The sequence below is a fragment of the Sus scrofa genome, chromosome 14, assembly GCF_000003025.6.
Source record: "Sus scrofa isolate TJ Tabasco breed Duroc chromosome 14, Sscrofa11.1, whole genome shotgun sequence".
In the NCBI taxonomy this organism is placed as follows: domain Eukaryota; kingdom Metazoa; phylum Chordata; class Mammalia; order Artiodactyla; family Suidae; genus Sus; species Sus scrofa.
The window spans coordinates 134474822-134493149 of NC_010456.5; the positions used below are offsets into that span (position 1 = coordinate 134474822).

Consider the following 18328-nt stretch of genomic DNA (forward strand, 5'->3'; position numbering starts at 1 on the left):
GGCCTGTTCTGAGTGCTTTATAAATATTACCTCATCAAAAGTTCTTTTTCTGGCCGCACCCACAGCATGTGGAAGCTCCCAGACCAGGGACTGAACCTGTGCCATGGCTGTAACCAGAGCCGCAACAGTGACAGCGCCAGATCCTTAACCCACAGAGCCACAAGGAAACTCCACCTTGTCAAATCCTTGGAGCACATCCTATTCTTACCCTTGCTTCAGATTCAGAAACGGGGAGTTCCCGTCGTGGCGCAGCGGTTAACGAATCTGACTAGCATCCACAAGGATGCAGGTTCAATCCCTGGGCCTTGTTCAGTGGGTTAAGGATCCAGCACTGGCGTGTTTGGCGGTGTAGGTCGCAGACGCGGCTCCAATCTGGTGTTGCTGTGGCTGTGGCGTAGATCAGCAGCTGCAGCTCCAATTTGACCCCTAGCCTGGGAACCTCCAGATGCCGCATGTGTGACCATAAAAAGCAAGAAAGAAAGGAAGAAATGGAAGCCCTTTGTGAGGGCTCAGGATATCCTGACAGCACTCATGCACCTGGACCCACACTTTCTAGGACAGCCTGTCCGTCTGAAGCCACATCCCCTGCTGCTGGAGATGTGTGGATCCTGTTGCCTCTACTAAGCTCTTTGAGGGCAGGCAGGGCCACCTGTCCTTGGGGTCCAGCCTCAGCCCTGGGAAGGGAGGCAACCTTCACGGCCTTTTGATGGGACCACAGATAACACTGAGGTCAGCCCAGGGCTCCAAAGCAGGCTGGGGTGGCTCAGAGTAAAGCTTTTGGATCTGAGCCCAGAACCTGATGTGCAAGAAATAACGACCAGGTTACCAAACTCCCGGCTACAGGCCTGGCCAAAAAGTGGTCCTGGCACTGACCCTGCCCTGCTCCCCACTAATGACAAGGCTCCCGGATCCAACTCCCGCTCTCCCTCCAAGACCCCAGCTTGCCCACTGCTGCTCTAGAAAATGCAATAAACTAGAAAACCCCCCCTTTAATCTCCTTTGCAGAGAAGGCTTTTTACGAACCAGAGTTGGGCTTGCAATGTGCCCTTCAATTTCAAATGGTTCTGCTGAGCTGAGGGGCGGCCTCTAAGCTCCAGGGCCCTGTCTGAGATGCAGGGAAAAGCACAGGCCAGGGAGTTCCCATCGTGGCTCAGTGGAAGCAAATCTGATTAACATCCATGAGGATGTCGGTTCGATCCCTGGCCTTGCTCAGTGGATTACAAATCCGGTGTTGCCGTGAGCTGTGGTGTAAGTCACAGATGTGGCTCAGATCCTGCATTGCTATGGCTGCGGGGTAGGCTGGCAGTTGCAGCTCCAATTCAACCCCTAGCCTGGGAAACCACAAGTGAGGTTCCCCCCCCAAAAAAAAGACCAAAAAAAAAAAATAAGAGCACAGACCAAACAAGTGTTACCCACAACCCTCCTCCTTCATGCCCCCTGGGACACAGGAGACTCAAATAAGGCAAGCTCACAATTCTCGCAGAGAAAACTCACTCTAAGCTGCAGCCTTTGCCCACTACTGGAGCCCATCTGGCCGATTTAGGGAAGAAAAAAAAATTACCCACTGTTCAAAGCCCTCCTTAAATACTCAGGAAGACATCATTACAGATAGAATTCCAACGTTAATTCTAAAATCTCCTGGCTTTTGTCAGCTGAAGCCACATTCTTAATCCCAGGCTTAGTTGAGAAATGAGAAGAAAGGATGTTTGTGTGGAAAAAAAAGAAAAATCCTCAGGCCTGAACGAAGAGCAACAAACATCTTGGAGGAAGAGGGGAAATAAACGGAACTCTGTACAAGACCAAGGCCGAGAAAAGCAGGGCCCCGGGAAACCTGCCCTCACCAAAGCACCCACACGGGCACGTGGGGAACCGATCAGGTTTCTCATGCTCCGGGGACTCTGGGATGCCAAGGCCAGCGGCCTTTCTGCAGAGCCCGGGATCCCTGAAACCCGGGACAGGACAGGGACACACCTGCAGACCCCAAAAAGCTTCTGGGACACCCACAAATCCTGGCTCTCAGCCGGCCACGGCTGACAAAATTACATGGGTCATCAGAACACGTTTCTGAGCCTTCAACACCCAGCCACTACACCACCACTCACGGGGTGACCGACCAGCCGAACGGGCCCCGAAGGAAGCAGCTTCCCCCTTCTTGGGCCCCACCGAGCACGGCTGAGGCCCGAGAGGCGGGAGCTGGCCCAAGGCTGATCCTGGCCGGGCTGCATTCTGTCCCGTGGGGGCCGAAGCAGAAGGGAGACCTGTTTGAAAAGAGCAGGACGACTTAAACCAAACCTAATCATGACCCAAGCTGGAGCCGAGTCAGCACGCAGGGCTCACAGGTCATGAGACACCCCACCCCCTCCCGCCCCCGCCCCCCATCCTGCTTACCTGAGCCCTCCAGGAAACAGGGCAGCACCCCAAGGCTGAGACATGTTGTCTTCTGGGTCCCCACCACCCCCGGGCCCCCTGGGGCCTTGGGGCCCCAGCAAAGACTTCAGGGACCTCTTTCCCAATCACACGTGTCTGCAAGCACACACGTGTTCACGAAAGGAAAAGAAGCACAGGGCAGGAAGGTAATCTCGTAATTAAAGGAAAGCCTGTTTTTCAGGAAAATCTCCACCTCGTGGGGACCTTCCCCTAAAGGAAGCCAAGGTCAGTCAGAGAGCGCCCACATCACCTGCTCCGGGTGCCTTTCAGGTGAGTTAATCACGCAGGCAGGGCCCGTCTCCAGACTGCAGGACACACCCAACTGTGTGCCATTCCCTTTCAATTCTGATAGCCTCTTTGAAAAGAAAGCTGTTCCTTTTGTTCGGGAGTATTCATTCAAATTCCTTTCCAAGGCCAACACAAACGCGGGGAAGCAACCCAGAAAAGGTTTACCCAGCAGAATCAAGTTTCTCGCCAGTTTCTACAGGAAGGGTGCAGACAGACTATTCCAATTAGGTGAAACCTCACCATCTTCCGTCTCTTCTGCCCAGGTCCCCCGTGTAGAAACCCAGAACCACCTCCCACTGGAAGCCGAGCTTAATGAATCGGGAAAGTGCGAGGCAGTCAGAACGGCCCATCCACCTCCAGCCCCTCCCAAGCGAGGGACACACAGCGGGAAGGAGGGGCTCGCTTTGCGAAGAATCCACGGAGATCACCAGCCCAGACCACGGACCTGTAAGTCCTGGCTCGCCTAGTGATAAAAAAGGTAGCTGACTGCTAAATCCAACGTTACCACCCCAAATCCTCAACACTGTGAAGCTACCCAAAGACTCTCAGGGCGTGTATGTGAGCGCTCATGCACGCACGTCTGTGTTGGGGGACAGGGGTGCACATCAGAGACACCCAGATGGAGGCCAGGGAGAAAAAACGAGATCAGGAGAACTTGCCCAGCACAGCAAAGCCAACCCCGAAAGGACCCAAGGCCCAATCAAAAGCCAAAAGCAGCCTCAACCAACTGCAGAGAAACCGAAGCCAAGTGAGTTGGCTTCCCGCCCCCTCAGTTGCTGGACCCCCCCCACACTGGTTCTTCATTGGTGAACGAAGAAGGGACCCTCACCTCTACCTCGGGGAGGCTGAAAGGACCGCACTGCGCCTAGCCCCCCCCCCCCCAAGTCCTTCCAGGGTCTGGTCTTGGCGGGGACAGTGAGTCTGTGGTCCAGGGGCAGAATTCTCCCCGTGCAGCCAACGGGGGGCCCCCCCGTCTACCGAGCCTGCCTCAGGCTTCTGATCAGGAGCCATGCTGTTCATTAACCCAGAAAGTGTAGTGAATTTAAAACAGGCCTGGTCCAGGAAACTATCTAGAAATCCTTCCTTGGCATTAGGTTGTAAGATCCTAACAAAAGACCACTAATCAAAGAAGGAAATTAAAACAAGCCAGACTTCTCATGGCCCCATGTGATCTGGAAAGCAACTCTGAGCCTGAGAAAGATAATTGTTTCTGAGAAGCCATTTGAATCCTGGGGAGAACATGCCAGATTCGGGGCAAGCCTGAATTCTCTCAGGGTGGCGGCAGGAACAGCAGCTCCCAAGAGTTCCTCCTCCACCAAGAAACCCACCTGGTCCTCACTGCCAAGAGTCTGTTCAAATCCCAGCTTTGTCCCTTAGACGGCAGCGAGGGCAATGGACAAGTTGTTCAAGAGCTCCATGTGCCTGAGGCCTCACCCGTCTTGTGAAAATCAAATGCAACTTAGGCCAAGCCTTAATAACAGGGCTAGAGGTACTAAGTATATGCTCAATAAATGGTAGTTACTTAGTTATCTTAACAAAAATTTTAAAAACCTATATAAAAGGCCTGCACGGATTTCTTTACTATCACATTAAATTTATAAGAACAGAAAGAGCCAAGCACACAGAAATTCCTCCACCAAGAAGAGCAAGCACAGCGGGAAGGCCGTTTACCGTTTGCTGCATTTGGGCCGCCAAGGAGCAATCAATCAACGAACCTCCCTGTCCACTGAGAAGTGAGAGGTGGGGACGGGGACAACGACCACAGGTTTCGTTTTAGATCCCCTCAGCCCGCGATCGCTGGGGGTGCCTCAGGCGCAGTCGAGCCGGGTACCTGGTTCAGCTCCGAGCCTCGTCCGCGGGTTCGGGCCCCACCTCGGGGTCCTGCGTAGTCTCCAGGCTTCTCCCCTGTCCGGGCCCCGAGGCGCGGGTGGAAGGCGGCTAGGGGCAGGAGCCCGCACAAAGGGCTGCAGGAGGAAGTGGGCACCGGGGGGTAAAGGCCATTTCTATCACCTCTCGACGACTTCCCCGCGGCGGGAAGCAGCCCCCTATTTGCAAGTGAAAGGGCAAAGCGCGAGGGGAGGGGCGCTTCCGGCAGAGTCAGGTACCGCGCGGGGAGGGGGGGAATGGGGTGGGGGTGGGGGCAGGTACCCAAGCCTGCGGGGGGGGAGGGGCCCGAGGGGGGGGACGGGGGAGGGGCGGGGCGGCCAAGAGCGCCGACCGCGCGGGAAACCCGGGGGAGGTCGGGGGTTTAGAGCCGCCAGGTAGGCGGCCTTCGGGGGCGGAGCCTCCAGGTGAGCCAGCGGCGGGGGGAACGGCCAGGCCCGCGGGCCCCCGGGCCAGACGGACCTCGCCTTCCGGCCTGGGGTCCTAGAACCCCGGAACCTGACGCCGGGAGACCGGGCCTTACAAGCAGGGTCCAGCACCCGTGCTGTCGGGGCGGGTTCGGGGCAGTGCAGCCGCAGACTCCGCCCCCTCCAGGTAGAGGGCAGCCAGGTGCGGCCGGCTGGCCTTCACCCAGGCCCAACGTGGCCCTCTGCGCCGCAGAAGGTCGTGCGGGAGCCCGGAAGCCGCCCTGCGGTCAATCTGGGCCGAACGTAGGGGTTTCCCTGCGCCCGAGAACCCCAAAATCCGAGCTACGGAAAGAGGAGGCGGAGACCAGCCAGCCTCTTTATGACTCGAGGGAGGCAATTCGATATTTCTTCCTCGCATAAAGTAGGAATTGCTCTATTTACCTAGCCCGCAGGAGCGTCGTGAAGATTAATGACTGTGAAATGTTTTTAAGATCAAAAACATTCCGAGATTTTACTCGCAGGCACTTATATGTGCATATTGATATCTGTGCAGCAAAATATACTCTCTATTGATTGCCCTCCTGGAGTGACTTCCAGTCCGTAACCAGAAAGCGCTGAGAAAAAGGAATCAGGTACATCTGTGTCCTCCTGGACTACTAAGCAATATGGGTAGAAAACTTGGCATCCATGCCCCTTGCTCCATCCAGTCCTGGAGGGGCAGATGGAGGAATCAACCAGCAATGCAGTCCACAGTGCAATGCCTGAAGAAAAGCTGGCAGAAAACTTTTAAAAGATCTGTCCCACCTACTGGGAAGAAATGGCCACATTCCCACCCTCAGTTCATTAAACAGCCACCCAACACCCCCCCCCCCCCCCGCCAGTGTACGCAGGCCTTGGGGTCTCTGCCGTTTGGAAAGCTCTGCCCCACCCCCGGACCCAGTGGTCAGTCAAGGCCAGCCAGCTCTAGGAGCCCACGCGGCCCATCTGGCTGGCCTGGCAGCTCCAACAGCGAGGCCTCCCTTGTGTCACCAGCACTCTGTCCCTCCCAGCTAAGCAAGACCATGTGACCAGGCGAGGCCGCTCCAGTCCTGGGTGAACATTCCCGGTGCCCTCGACCATTCCTGGACAGGGTTTTAAGAGCTCTCGAGGCCCTCCCAGCTCGCTGCTGGCTCTGGCTGCACTCCAGGTGGGCAGGCCCGGAAGCTGCAACATCCTTCAGGCTCTCCACCATCCAGATGGGCGTGCAGGCACTGCCCCTACCCCTGGCTAGACCCACCTGGGCCCCAGCAAGCAGCGACTTGCTTTGCACTTGTAGACCCACCATACGAAAGACATCCATCAGCAAAAGAATAAAAGTCCCAGCCAGAGCTCAGGCAGCTAGGAAGGTGCCTCTACCCCCTACAGCAAAGAACTCCACTTGCTGTCCCTCCCCTCCTCCCCCTCTCCCCCCACCCCCCACACCTGGGGCTGTGATAATACTATCACTTCGAGGCTTGATTCGGGTCATTTTCACCTATCAAAGGATCCTCTGCTAGCCTGCACATTAGGTAGGCTTTTTTAATTGCCTTACGGGGGCGGGCGGTGGGGGGAGAGGGGGATCCCACCAGGCCTAAGGAGGTGACCTTTCTGCTTAGTCTACTTTTCCTCCCAAAGAAACTTCCAGGGATTCCATGACTCCATAATGAAGTTTTTGTTTGTCCTGTGCTGGAGGCTAGATTTCAGGCAGGGTTGGAGCTCACAGTGAATTTACAAGCCCTTGGCCGGCCTTGGCGCTTCAGAAAGACCCACACCGCTAAGTAAGTTCCTTAAAAAGGCCCTTCCAAGTTTCTGGCACAACCTGGGCTGGAATAAGACGCGGCAACACTGTCGCTACTGCCCATCAATCTCCAAGCCAGTTAATGGTGTTTTCAAGTCATAATTAAGGATTTATTTCAATGCGATCAGCACATTTTTGAGCACTTCTGAAGGGGAGAAAAAGCAACAGTGTAAAGGAAACTTTTGATTTTTTTTTTTTTTTGGCTGCACCTGCAGCATGGGGAAGCCGGGGATGGAACCTGTGCCACAGCAGCGACCAGAGCAACCGCAAGCAACAATGCCAGATCCTTAACCTGCTGCACCACAAGGGAACGCCTTGATTTTTGTTTTTCCATCTTACAAGCTGGATGAATTTTAAGGACCACACCGTTGTTGTCGGTTGCTGTAGTTCTTGTCGAAAAGCACCACCTTCCTCTCACCCCAGGACACTTTTGGCCGCTCACCGAGCAACACCCAAAGGTGAGGCTGCCCCTCAAGTTCAGGCAATAACAGCTCTTTGGGACTAACCTGCCCTAAACACCATCCCATCTTGGGGAGAAAGGAAGCCTCTTATTACCTAGGAGAGAAGTCACAATTCTCCATAAAAGCAGAAGCATCACTTGCTCCATGAATAAGAACCCAACCGTTTTATCACAATTTTTGTGACTATTAAGCCAACTCTAGGCGACCATCTGTTAAATCTAGTTACAGAAACAGTTAAAGCAGATCATTGCTAAAACATTCACTCAGGGAGGGACGAGGCTAGATACAGATGGAAATGTCAAGTGGCCTGCAAAGTTCTACACCAAAGCACCTCACTCAAGGCAGCATGGGCATGGGCCCCCAGCGGCGGTCAGCGGCTCCCCCATCCCGCTTCCAGGAAGGGTGAAAAAGTTCTCGAGCCTGACGGCCACCTTAGCATCAGAGTGGGCGCCACTCTGGACCCTCAGCCCCCACGTGGAGGCAGAACTTTGGGAATGGAGGTGCAAGATGCGGTACCCGGGAGCTTTTTCAGAAATGGCAGCAGCTGTGCAACAAAATACAAAAACCCCACAAATACTCATTTTAGCTGCACTTTCCCTAACACCACACACAGATTAAAAACTACTTTAATGTGAGGAGAGCAATAAAAATAAACACAACTGCTTCCTGTGACTTCGGATGCCTCGATTTCTGGCAAGCTTTGAATATGATTTCCTAAGACTGCATTTCAAGGGAAGAAGCGTTTGCTGGGTTGTTTTTTTGGTTTTTTTAACACTTTCTTTGAAGAACCCTACTATCTGCTTGTAGGAGCTTTCTTCAAAAAAGCAGCTCACAGCGGAGAAAAAGCACACCGAGTTCCCGAGCAGTCCAGAAAAGACCGCCTTCTAAGAAACACTCTGGCGAGGGAGCAGGCCGGCAGCCCCGATTTCCATGCCTGGCAGAGACCGATGATTGTTGACTGGTTCCCATCCTGTCCGAAGCTCCTGAAGTTTCTGTGTTCTCGAGCAGTTAGAAGAATGAAGGCGAAACTGCCCCTCGGCTCCCATTGTCAACATTCCACACAAACAATGGCCTGGCTCTCTCCCTATTGTACATTCTGTATTCATTTGTGAATCCCGGTTTTTTTGTTTTTTTGTGGGTTTTTTTTTTTTTTTTTTTTTTTTTTGCACAATGTGCAAAGCCCTTCTTTTCACTGGTGAGGTCCTGAAGGCCCAAGTGCAGCCATAATTTAGGCTTGAAACACTAATAATGCTGGCTAAAAGCAAACTCCAGATGAAGCCCAAACGTTAATTTGGGAAGATCATTAGAATTGCATTGATGGCTTCTGGCTACGCTCCATTAAATCATGATCAAAAGAAACCCTGAACACCTTAAAAGTGGTTCCGAAGTTTTTAGCGATGATTAAATATAATTTTCCAAACCCAGAGATAGGTGTGTGTTTCTTTTTAAAATCCTTTCATAAGTCTTTGATACATATTCCATCAAGCACACAGACTTGAATAAAAATTAACTTCAAAAGATGGGGGGGGGAAAGGGCTTGCATTTTTCCTTCTTTCCCAGGATGCTGTAACTTTAACTGTAGCAGTGTAAATTAGGACATGCTGGTTACCAGCTGTAAGGAGGAAAAGTGATACCTGCCCAGGCAGTACAGCCTCTGAGAGCATATCCATTCCAGCATTTTCGTGTGCAGTGAAGGAAGTCCATACACACATTCCTTAGCTAGTGATTCCTGGGGGATAAGGCACCCCGGTATTTTACACGGTGTGAAGTACAAGTACTTCCATTCAAAGGGTCACACAAACTGCACTCCCACTTTTTAATTACTACAAAAATGTGTTCCACCCTCTGAAACTGAAGTATCAGCCAGGCGGTGGAAATACGACCTGCCGAACAGATAAATTTCCTTTCCCCATCATGTACTATATATATGAATACATATTTGTGGCCTGCATCAGGGACACGAGACACTTGGGCTGCTGCTTTTCACTGATAGAAAGATTATTAACAGAGGGACCCCGGCTGGACTCACATACGTTACGATGACAGCCCTTCTACACTGAAGTGACAGTGGTAAAAAATGACAACTGGGGTGGCCATTCTACCGTTGCTGTAAACTCTTTAAATTTTTTCCATTTAGGGAAAGCGCTAGTGCAAAGGGGAGAACGTTGCCTTCAAAAATGATTCATGACGGAAGAGAACGGTTGGCAAAGGGCATTCTGGTGCCAGACCTCAGCGGGGCCGCCCTTTTTTGTTCGGAATCTCAAGGATTTCAGATGGGGCGAGCCATCCTGAGCTCCTTTTGCTTTAGGATTTTCAAAGTTCCCAGAGATAATGGGCTTTTCCAGTCCAGCGCCAGGCTTGTTCAGTACCCGTGTTACCCACTCATTCTTCATAGGCCCGGCAGCCAGCTTCTCAGAACACCGAAAAAGCTACAGGTTGATCTTGCAGTTTTGTGTGCTGTGGCTGCTGTGGCTGTTTGTTTCACTTTATCTCCTTTTAAAACACATTCAGACTGATGAAAACGATTTCTTTTGGGAGTTTTAAAAGTCAGGAGTAAAGTTATTGATTATTCCCTGAAAGGGCACCTGATGGGCTAGTTAATAATTACACAGCTAGCGAGTTTTCCTGTTTCATCTTGTGTACAGGCCAGATTAACAATGCCAGGGAAAGCAAACTGGACTCCACAGCGACAGGAACAGGTGTGCCCTGAGTCTTAAAAGGCCAAAATATCTCACAAAGTATGTCACTGGTGTATTTTTACAATGCTAGTAGTGTTTGTTTTTAAGTAGCCAAGCTTTTCTACTTTTTTAACTTTAAAGAGACACACTTTGCAAGTATTTCTTCACACAGTCAGTGACCAAGTCCCAAACAGAAGTTGCAAATCGTGCCTGGCGGTAAAAAAAAAAAATACACTTTAGGGACAAAGAGATGTTTTTCCCCCTGTTGTTGTCATTGTTGTTGACATCACTGTTAAGAAAAGACAATCCGCCCTGCCCCCGCCCCTGCCCCCAGGAGAACACCCACTCAAGGGCCAGTTTCAAAGATCCAAGTCAACTCCAAAGTGACAGGGCTCTGAGCTCCATCTGCAGAGTCACCCAAAGCCCCCACCAGCCTTATTAACCCACCATCAGAAAGGAGGGAGGAAATATCCCTTAGCTTTTTATCTTCCCAAACACGAAAAAGATTTAAACCCAAAAGCACCCTGTCCGGTCCAAAGCAAGCTCCAAAACCAAGATTTTTTATTTCCCTCTAATAGCTGCTTTCTACCAGGACAAACTGGGGTCCTCTACCCCTCAGGCACAGAAAACCAATCAATGCCATAAATTCTCTGCCTTCACTCTGTACAGGGGACAGAGTGGGGGAGGGGGTGACCCTACACCAACACTTACACTAAACCCCTCAATGCTCTACAGAAATATGCTGGCTTATTTCCTTTGTTTGGTCCTGTTATACTTGATCAAGTGTGAACGATTAAACTGGTTTCATTAAAGGCAAGTGCATTCACGGCTAACATTCAACTTCGATGGCAAATGGAAGCCTATTCTGCAAGGAGGGCCTGCTTTTTTGCTTGAAATCTACCCTCTCGTTAACTTTTCTTTGGGGGGCAATAAAAAGGGGTTTTGACCGGAGCGGTGGCAGCAGCTCAGAGATCTGATGCTAGACAAAAGGATATTTAGTGTTTCAACTCTGGGATACAGACCCTCGTACTTGAAAAAGAGAAAAGAAATGCTGTTTCAATATTAAAGCCTGTTTGACTGAAACTGTTTAATGAGCATTTTGAATATTACTTTATAATTGCTCTAAGAAGTACTCTTTGAAATCAAATTATGAAAACAAGATCCTTTAAGCTCCCATTACTCCAACATGTAAAAAATGTTATTCAAAAAATCAAAACAGTGGAATACTCCGAAGTACATGAAATCTACCAAGTTCTACTTTGAGAACCCTAGAGGCAGAACAGCAGTCTTAGGTACAGAACAAGAGGTAAATTTTAGACTGTCTTTGAACCCAAGCACCCAGCAAAGAAGAGTGTCTTCTTTGAAAGAGTAGTACGGAGAATTTGATACATAGTTCGCCAAAGTCGGGAGGCAGAATCACTTAGTAAACTAACCAAAATAAACGTCCCCGCCAAATTATCCATGTCAGATAAAAATATACCAGTCTCTACAATATCCAACAGAATTGCAAATAAGGCACTTAGCATTTTAAATTCCCAATGCATATTTATAGAATTCTCTTGTCTACCCTTCGAGCCATTCACATCTGACTCTAAGAACTTAACCCGATCCTCCAGTCTTTAAAGAGGGGAAAAATCCAGAATGATCTGTTTACCCCGGATAGGGCAAGTGAGCCCTGCTTCACGACGTAGGCCACTGCCAGCCGCCTCCACCGCAAGGTCGCAGAACAAGCGGGGATTTCTACCAAAAATTCCTCCTTTCCCCCGTCAAATACTAAACAAGGGGACCCCTGGAGCCAACTGCTGCTTGGGCCGCCTCGGGAAAAAGTATTCGGGGGCTGGAAGCACCACACGCACTCTCGCGCACACGCACACAGTGTCCGTGACCATCGGCGGCGGCGGCAAGCGAGCCACCGGAGGGAGTGTGTGCGCGTGTGTGTGTCTCGCTGCGGCCAGCGGTGACCGCGCCGAGCTCCCGGGCCCGCGGCCTCCCAGCACCAGGGAGCTGCGTGGGCTGCGCACGACCGGCCACGCCGCGGGCCTCCCGCTGGTGAAAGATCTCTGCGCGCCTCGGCTCCCGGGCGCCTCTGCCCAACTTGCCCCGGGGCGTTGGGAAGAGCGCGAGGGAGAGAAAGAAAGGCGCTTCCCTCTGGTCGCTCGGGTCCGTCCGGCGCCGCGGAGGACAAGGAGGAAGAGGCGACCGCGGCCGCCCGGCTGTCGCTGCGCCGCGCCGAGTTACCGCGGCCCGGGGCGCGCCCCCGCCAGCCCCTCCTGCGAAACTTTTTCTTTTTGGATCGCCCCACCCGAAAAGTGCGGCCAGGGCGGGGGAGGCCGGCGGGCCGGGTTCGCGGCGGCGGCGGCGGCGGCGGCGGCGGCGGCGGCGGCAGCGGCGGCGGGCGAGGAGGAAGTGGTGCTGGCGGGAGCGCGGCCGGGCAGAGGAAATGCCCAGCCAGCCCGGCCCCCGCCCGCGCCCGCGCCCGCCGCCCGGCTCGCCCCGGGCCCCCGCCCCGCTGCGACTTTGGCGGGCCGAGCCCGGCGCGGCAGTGGTGGTGGCGGCGGCAGATGTGGCCCGGCTGCCCGGAGAAGCCAACAATGCGGGGCCGGCAAAACAAAAGGGTTCCACTTCGCCTCCTTTCCCGTCTTTCACTTGCGCTCCCGGGGCGCCGCGCGGGATCCCCTGCCGGCAGGGGCCGCTCCCCTGGGGGCCCCGAGCCGAGCGCGCCCCGGTTTCCCAGTGGACCCTCAGCTCCCCTCCCCCGCCCCCGCCCCGCAGGCGAAAGGCCCGGCGCGCTCGGACTCCCGGTCCCGAGGGATCCGGGTGTATTGTCCCCGCGGCGTGCCGCGCGCTCGGCCTGGGTCGCTGGCAGCCCCCGCGCGCGCACCCACCGGCCTCGGGGAATGGGAGCCGGGGGCACCTAGGAAACCGTCGCCGAGACGCCGCCGCCGCCGCTGCCCTCCGGACGCCGCCGCACTCGGGGTTTCTTTTTTTTTTTTTTTTTTTTTTTTTTTCCCAATCCTGATGGGAAGGAAGGTGACCGCCTACTTCGCATTCATCAACTCTCATCACAACAACAAAAATCCTGGCGCAAACGGCGGCCAGCGGGCGCGATCCGCGGTGGCGGGGGGGGGGGGCGCGGGCAAGGACCCCCAGGCCGGCGCCCACCCCCAAGCGCCGAGCAGGGACACCGGGCCGGGGGCGCAGACCAAAGATGTCCTCGGATGCCGGCTCCGTGTCCTTCGCCCTCCTCCTCCTCCCCCAGTGGCGCAGTGAGGCGCGGGCGCGGCGCCCCCAGCCCGTGGCCGCAGGTGAGGCGGGGGCGGGGGCGGCGGCGGCCCCAGCCCTCCCCCGGGGCCCCCCTTACCTCGTCCTGGGCCGCCGGCGTCCAAGGCGAAGGGCGCCCACCCGGGAGGCGGCGGCGGCGGCGGCGGCGGCGGCGGCAGCGGCGGCGGCTCCCGCCCCTCCCACCCCACCCGGCGGCGGTGGCGGTGGCGGCGGCTGTGCGGCCCCCCCCTCAGCGCGGCATGGCTCCCGGCTCCGTCCCTCGCTCCTTGGGCCGCCGCCGGCTCTTCTGGGCCGCTCCCGGGCCACCTTAAAATGACACACGCACACAGGGACACACACACAAAAACTTAATCTCTCCAGCTCCCCGCCCCTCCCCCTACTGCCCTTCCCTCTCCTCCCCCTTCTCTCCCCTCCCCACCCTATCCCTCCCCTTCCCTTCCTCCTCCTCCCCTCACCGCCGAGCCTCTTCCTACTTCCCCACCCACCCCACCCCCTTCCTCCGCCCACCCGGCTCCCGATCCTCCCCAGCTCCGTCCCGGCCCCACGCCCGCCGGCCGGGAGGGGGCTGCGCTGGGGGTCCCCGGCCCGCCCTCGCCCCGCGCTTCGCTCACCCCCAAGAGGATGCTAATTCCAACTTGGATCGGGGGAGGGAGCGTCCTGGATGCCGAGCGCCTCCCGGCTATTTGCTCTTCTTTATTTGTTTTCTCCTCCGGGGAAGGAGGAGGAAAACGGAGAGAAAAGGAAAGGGAAAGAAGCGACGCCGACTGCGTCTCCCGGTGGCCGCTGGCTGCGCAGGAGCGAGGCGGGAGGCGAGGTGAGGGTCGCCGCCCGCTCACTCCTCGCTCCTTTTTTTTTTTTTTTTTTTTTTTTTTTTTCTCCTTTTTTCTTTTTTTTTTTTGGGCAAAGGCGGGGTCTCTCTTTGCAAACCAATGACACAACCCCACATGGGCCGGCCTCGCCCCCTACGGATACTCTTCACTACAAATCGGCTCTCTCGGGGATTAGTGGCTCCGCGAAAGTGCACACAGGCGCGGCGGGCGGGCGAGGGGGCCGGGCGCGGCGGGCACTCCCCGGCCAGGCCCCGCCCGGGAGGCCCTCGCGTAACGCTGGGGCCCTGGCGGCAGGGGTGGGGGTCCAGCGGCGGCGGCGGCCAGGAGTCCGGCCCTGCCTTCGCCCTCCTTCCTCCTCCGCCCCTTCCACGTGGGGCCCCGGGCGGCCGGCCACGTGGGGGGACGCGAGCCCGGGCGGACCGCGGCGCGGCGCCCCGAGGCGGCCCTGGCTCCTTCGGGCCCCCGCCGGGCCCACGGCGCCGACGACCTGCCCCCTTCCCGGCCCCACGGCTCCAACTTCCTCCCGGGCCCCCGCGCCGGCTGCCTGTGCCTTCTCAAGGCCCGCGGGGTCAGGCGCAGGCCGGCCACAGGGGGCACTTGCGCTCCCCAAATCCGGATCCGGGAGACGGTGCCCGCGCCTGGCCCGAGGGGCGGCGATAGCTGTGGGTGCGCGCAGAGGGAGCCCTGTGTGCTGGAACTTGCAGCGGTTGCGTTCCCTACAAGAAGCAAAAACATTTTTTACACATCAAAAAAAAAAAATGTTCCTTCCTGTTGCTTGGATCTCGCCGGGGCTATTTTTAAAGCCTCGCCTTGGGTGGGAGCTCCGGGCCTCGCGGGACGGAGGCGCTCTGCGGCCGCAGCGGCTCCAGAGAATCAAGGACCTGGGCTCGCGCGCCGCCCCAACGCGCCGAGGTTAGTGTCTGAACACCAGGATCCAGGCCGAGCGCCGGCCGCACCTAGACGAAATTGCACGCCCGTGACCCGCGGTGTGGGAGCCCAGTTTGCGGAAAGGAGTCAGCGGCTGCGGGCTGGGAGGGCTCTTTTGCCTGCGCCCCAGAGCCCCCCAAACTCATCTCACGTCTCTGAGATCGGCCGCGCGTCCTGCAAGAGCCCCTCTTGGGCTGAATGGAGCCCTTAGTCTCGATCTGTTTAAAAACCATATTGAGATGTTAGGAACTGGATTGAGACGTTGAGCAGCAAAGGCGTGGGAAGGGGTGTGTGAGGTCTGGCCTCTGCAGGCCGCAGGGACTGCCATGCCCGGATCTGAGTGGCGGAGTTGAGCCTCCCACGTACCCGGAGTGCACCACACCCTACCAACCGGAGGAAACTTGGGCTGGGGCCTGGGGCCAGAGAAAGGGCCACCGAACCGCTGGACCCTCTTCTGCATCCCGAAGAGCTCTGCTCTAGGCCTCTCGGTCTATTGACATTTTTAAAACTCCAGCGCCCGCCCGCAGCGGGGGGTGAGTTCTCGCTACTCGTTTGCTAAAGCTGCGCCCAGGTTGGCCTGTGCGACAGGCAATGTGGGGGCCTTGACTCCGGATGACCGTTTTATCATCAAACAATAGGTTTTCAAACCCCACTGAAGACCTCCTAGAAGTGCTGGCAGTGCCGGGCCAGGCATTTAAAACGCACTAGCTCAGAAAATTCAGTTACTAAGATGTCCGAAGCTGGTTTTCTACTTGTCCTAATAGGCCCGGGCCAGGCCAGCTGAGTGGCTCCGGAGTCTACGGTACAGGTGAAAAACTGCCAGACTCCTGCTGTGTTCGGGGTCTCCATCTTCTGACGACCCTGCATCCCCAGAAACTTCTTCAGGGCTCTCCCCTCCGCATCAGTTTTGACTCAAGGTCACCGAGCCTAAGAAAGTTCTGGGCTGCACACGGACCCCGCCCACCCCCAGGGTACTGGGCTCCTGGTACAGGCGTTTCTATCTTTCTTAGGTGTGAGCTATAACAATCATGACGAGTTCCTGCTTCTTTATTTCACAGATGATCTTTGGTCCTGAGTGGCCCTCTTTCCACTCAGAAAACAGGGAACGTCAGCTAATTTTTCACATCACTTGTTCCACTTTCATGGCTACTACCAATTTGACCTAACTTAGAAAATGCTGTGTTGTTTTGAAAACGTTTAAAAAAAAAAAAAAAAAGTCATCCTGGGAGCAAAAATCATTTGTCATTTCAACTTGATACCCTATATTTTGAAATGTTGAGTCCATTTGCCTCCAACATGTGAGTTATTTCAAACTCCAATTATTTTATTTTATTTATTTATTTATTTATTTGTTTATTTATTTGTTTATTTTGCCTTTTAGGGCTGCATTCATGGCATAGGGAGGTTCCCAGGCTAGGATCGAAGTGGAGCTGCAGCTGCTGGCCTACACCACAGCCACAGCAACACGGGTTCCTGAACCCACTCAGTGAGGCCAGGGATCCAACCCGCATCTTCATGATGACGTGTCGGGTTCTTAATCCAATGAGCAACAACAGCAACTCCACAAACTCCAATTTTTTAAAAAAGACATCCCCCCTCAGGAAAAAAAAAAAAAAAACAAACCCAGTCCAATTAAAAAATGGCCAGACTTGAATAGACATTTCTCAAAGGAAAATACAGAAGTGACCCATAAGCACATGAGAAGATTTCCCTAATCGTTAGGGAAATGCAAATCAATACCACAGTAAGATACCACTTCATGTCTGTTGGGATGGTCATTATAAAAAAAAAAAAAAAATTTTAAAAACCCAGAAAACAATATGTTGGTAAGAATGTCAAAAATAAGGAGTTCCCATCGTGGCTCAGTGGTTAATGGATACGACTAGGAGCCATGTGGTTTTGGGTTCAATTCCTGGCCTCGCTCAGTGGGTTGGGGATCCAGTGTTGCTGTGGTGTAGGTCACAGACGCGGCTCGGATCTGGCGTTGCTGTGGCTGTGGCGTAGGCCAGTGGCTACAGCTGCAATTACTCCCCTAGCCTGGGAACCTCCATGTGCCTTGGGTATGGCCCTAAAAAGACAAAAAAGACCAAAAAAAAAAAAAAAAAAAAAGTCAAAAATTAGAAAACTTGTACGTTGCTGGTAGAAGTACAAACTGCAAATTGTTGCCGCCACTGTGAAAAACAGTCTGGTAGTTCCTCAAAATCAATGTAGAATTTACTATACAATCCAGCAATTCTAGTTATAGACACAAAATAATGGAAAGCAGAGTCTCAGACAAATATTTGTACACCGGTGTTCATAACAATAGCCGAAATGTGGAAATAAGACAAATATCCATGAAAGGATGAATAAAAAAAAGTGTCTATACACACACATACACACACACACACACACACACACACACAAATGGAATATTATTCAGCCTTAAAAAGGGAGCAAATTCCAACATGCTAAACATGGGCAAAGCTTTACAATACTGTGCTAAGTGAAATAAACCAGACACAAAAGGATAAAAGATTCCATTTCCATGAGGTTTCTAGAATAGGCAAATGACCAAGGACAAGGAGGAGGAGAGAGGGGAGCTATTGTTTAATGGGCACAGAGTTTCTGTTTGGAAAGATGAAAGTTCTGGAAATGGATGATGGTAATGAGTTGCACAATTGTGAATGTGCTTAATGCCACAGAACTGTACACCTAAAGATGGAAAAAATGGTAAATCATATTATTTTACTGCAATATTAAAGAAATATTGCGGAGTTCCCGTTGTGGTGCAGTGGAAATGAAACTGACTAGGAACCATGAGGCTTCGGCTTTGATCCCTGGCCTTGCTCAGTGGGTTAAGGATCGGGCATTGCTGCGGCTGTGGTGGAGGCCGGCAGCTGTAGCTCCGATTAGACCCCTAACCTGGGAACCTCCATATGCCGAGGGTGCAACCCTGAAAAGCACCAAAAAAAAGTGAAAGAAATGTTGCAAAGAAGCTTATGTCTCACAAACCTCTTAGTTTATGCTTATGATTATATTGAAAGGGTTGTTTGTTTGCTTGCTTTTTAGGGCCGCACCTATGGCATATGGAGGTTCCCAGGCTAGAGGTCTAAATGGAGCTACAGCTGCCAGCCTACACCACAGTCACAGCAACACTGGATCCAAGCCGAATTTACCACCTACACCACAGCTCATGGCAATGCCCGATCCTCAAGCCACTGAACAAGGCCAGGGTAAAGTTTTTTTTTTTTTGTCTTTTGTCTTCTAGGACCGTACCCGCGGCATATGGAGGTTCCCAGGCTAGGGGTATAATCAGAGCTGTAGCCGCTGGCCTACGGCAGAGCCA

At 53.9% G+C, this 18328-nt stretch overlaps 2 protein-coding genes across 5 annotated transcripts in view; one reads left to right on the top strand and one right to left on the bottom strand.

Moving 5' to 3' along the window:
- CTBP2 (C-terminal binding protein 2) overlaps positions 1-13984 on the bottom strand; it is a 159494-nt gene extending 145510 nt beyond the window's left edge. The window contains exons 1-2 of one of the 4 annotated variants that reach the window (XM_021073628.1): positions 13855-13979; positions 13323-13549 (exon numbers count right to left, since the gene is read on the bottom strand). The gene's annotated coding sequence lies outside the window, so the exon portion shown is untranslated. Of the gene's footprint in view, positions 1-12846; positions 12948-13322; positions 13618-13854 lie in introns of those variants that run through there. The other 3 variants (XM_021073627.1, XM_021073630.1, XM_021073631.1) reach the window with 3 other exon arrangements.
- Positions 13877-16319, top strand: LOC110256807 (translation initiation factor IF-2-like). The gene has a single exon (XM_021073633.1). It carries the CDS (start codon positions 13905-13907, stop codon positions 14988-14990), a length of 1086 nt encoding a protein of 361 aa, XP_020929292.1. The 5' UTR covers positions 13877-13904; the 3' UTR covers positions 14991-16319.

Bases quoted from the DNA above. Each gene is read 5' to 3' on its own strand.
- LOC110256807 (XM_021073633.1), top strand. From the start codon at position 13,905: ATGCCGAGCGCCTCCCGGCTATTTGCTCTTCTTTATTTGTTTTCTCCT.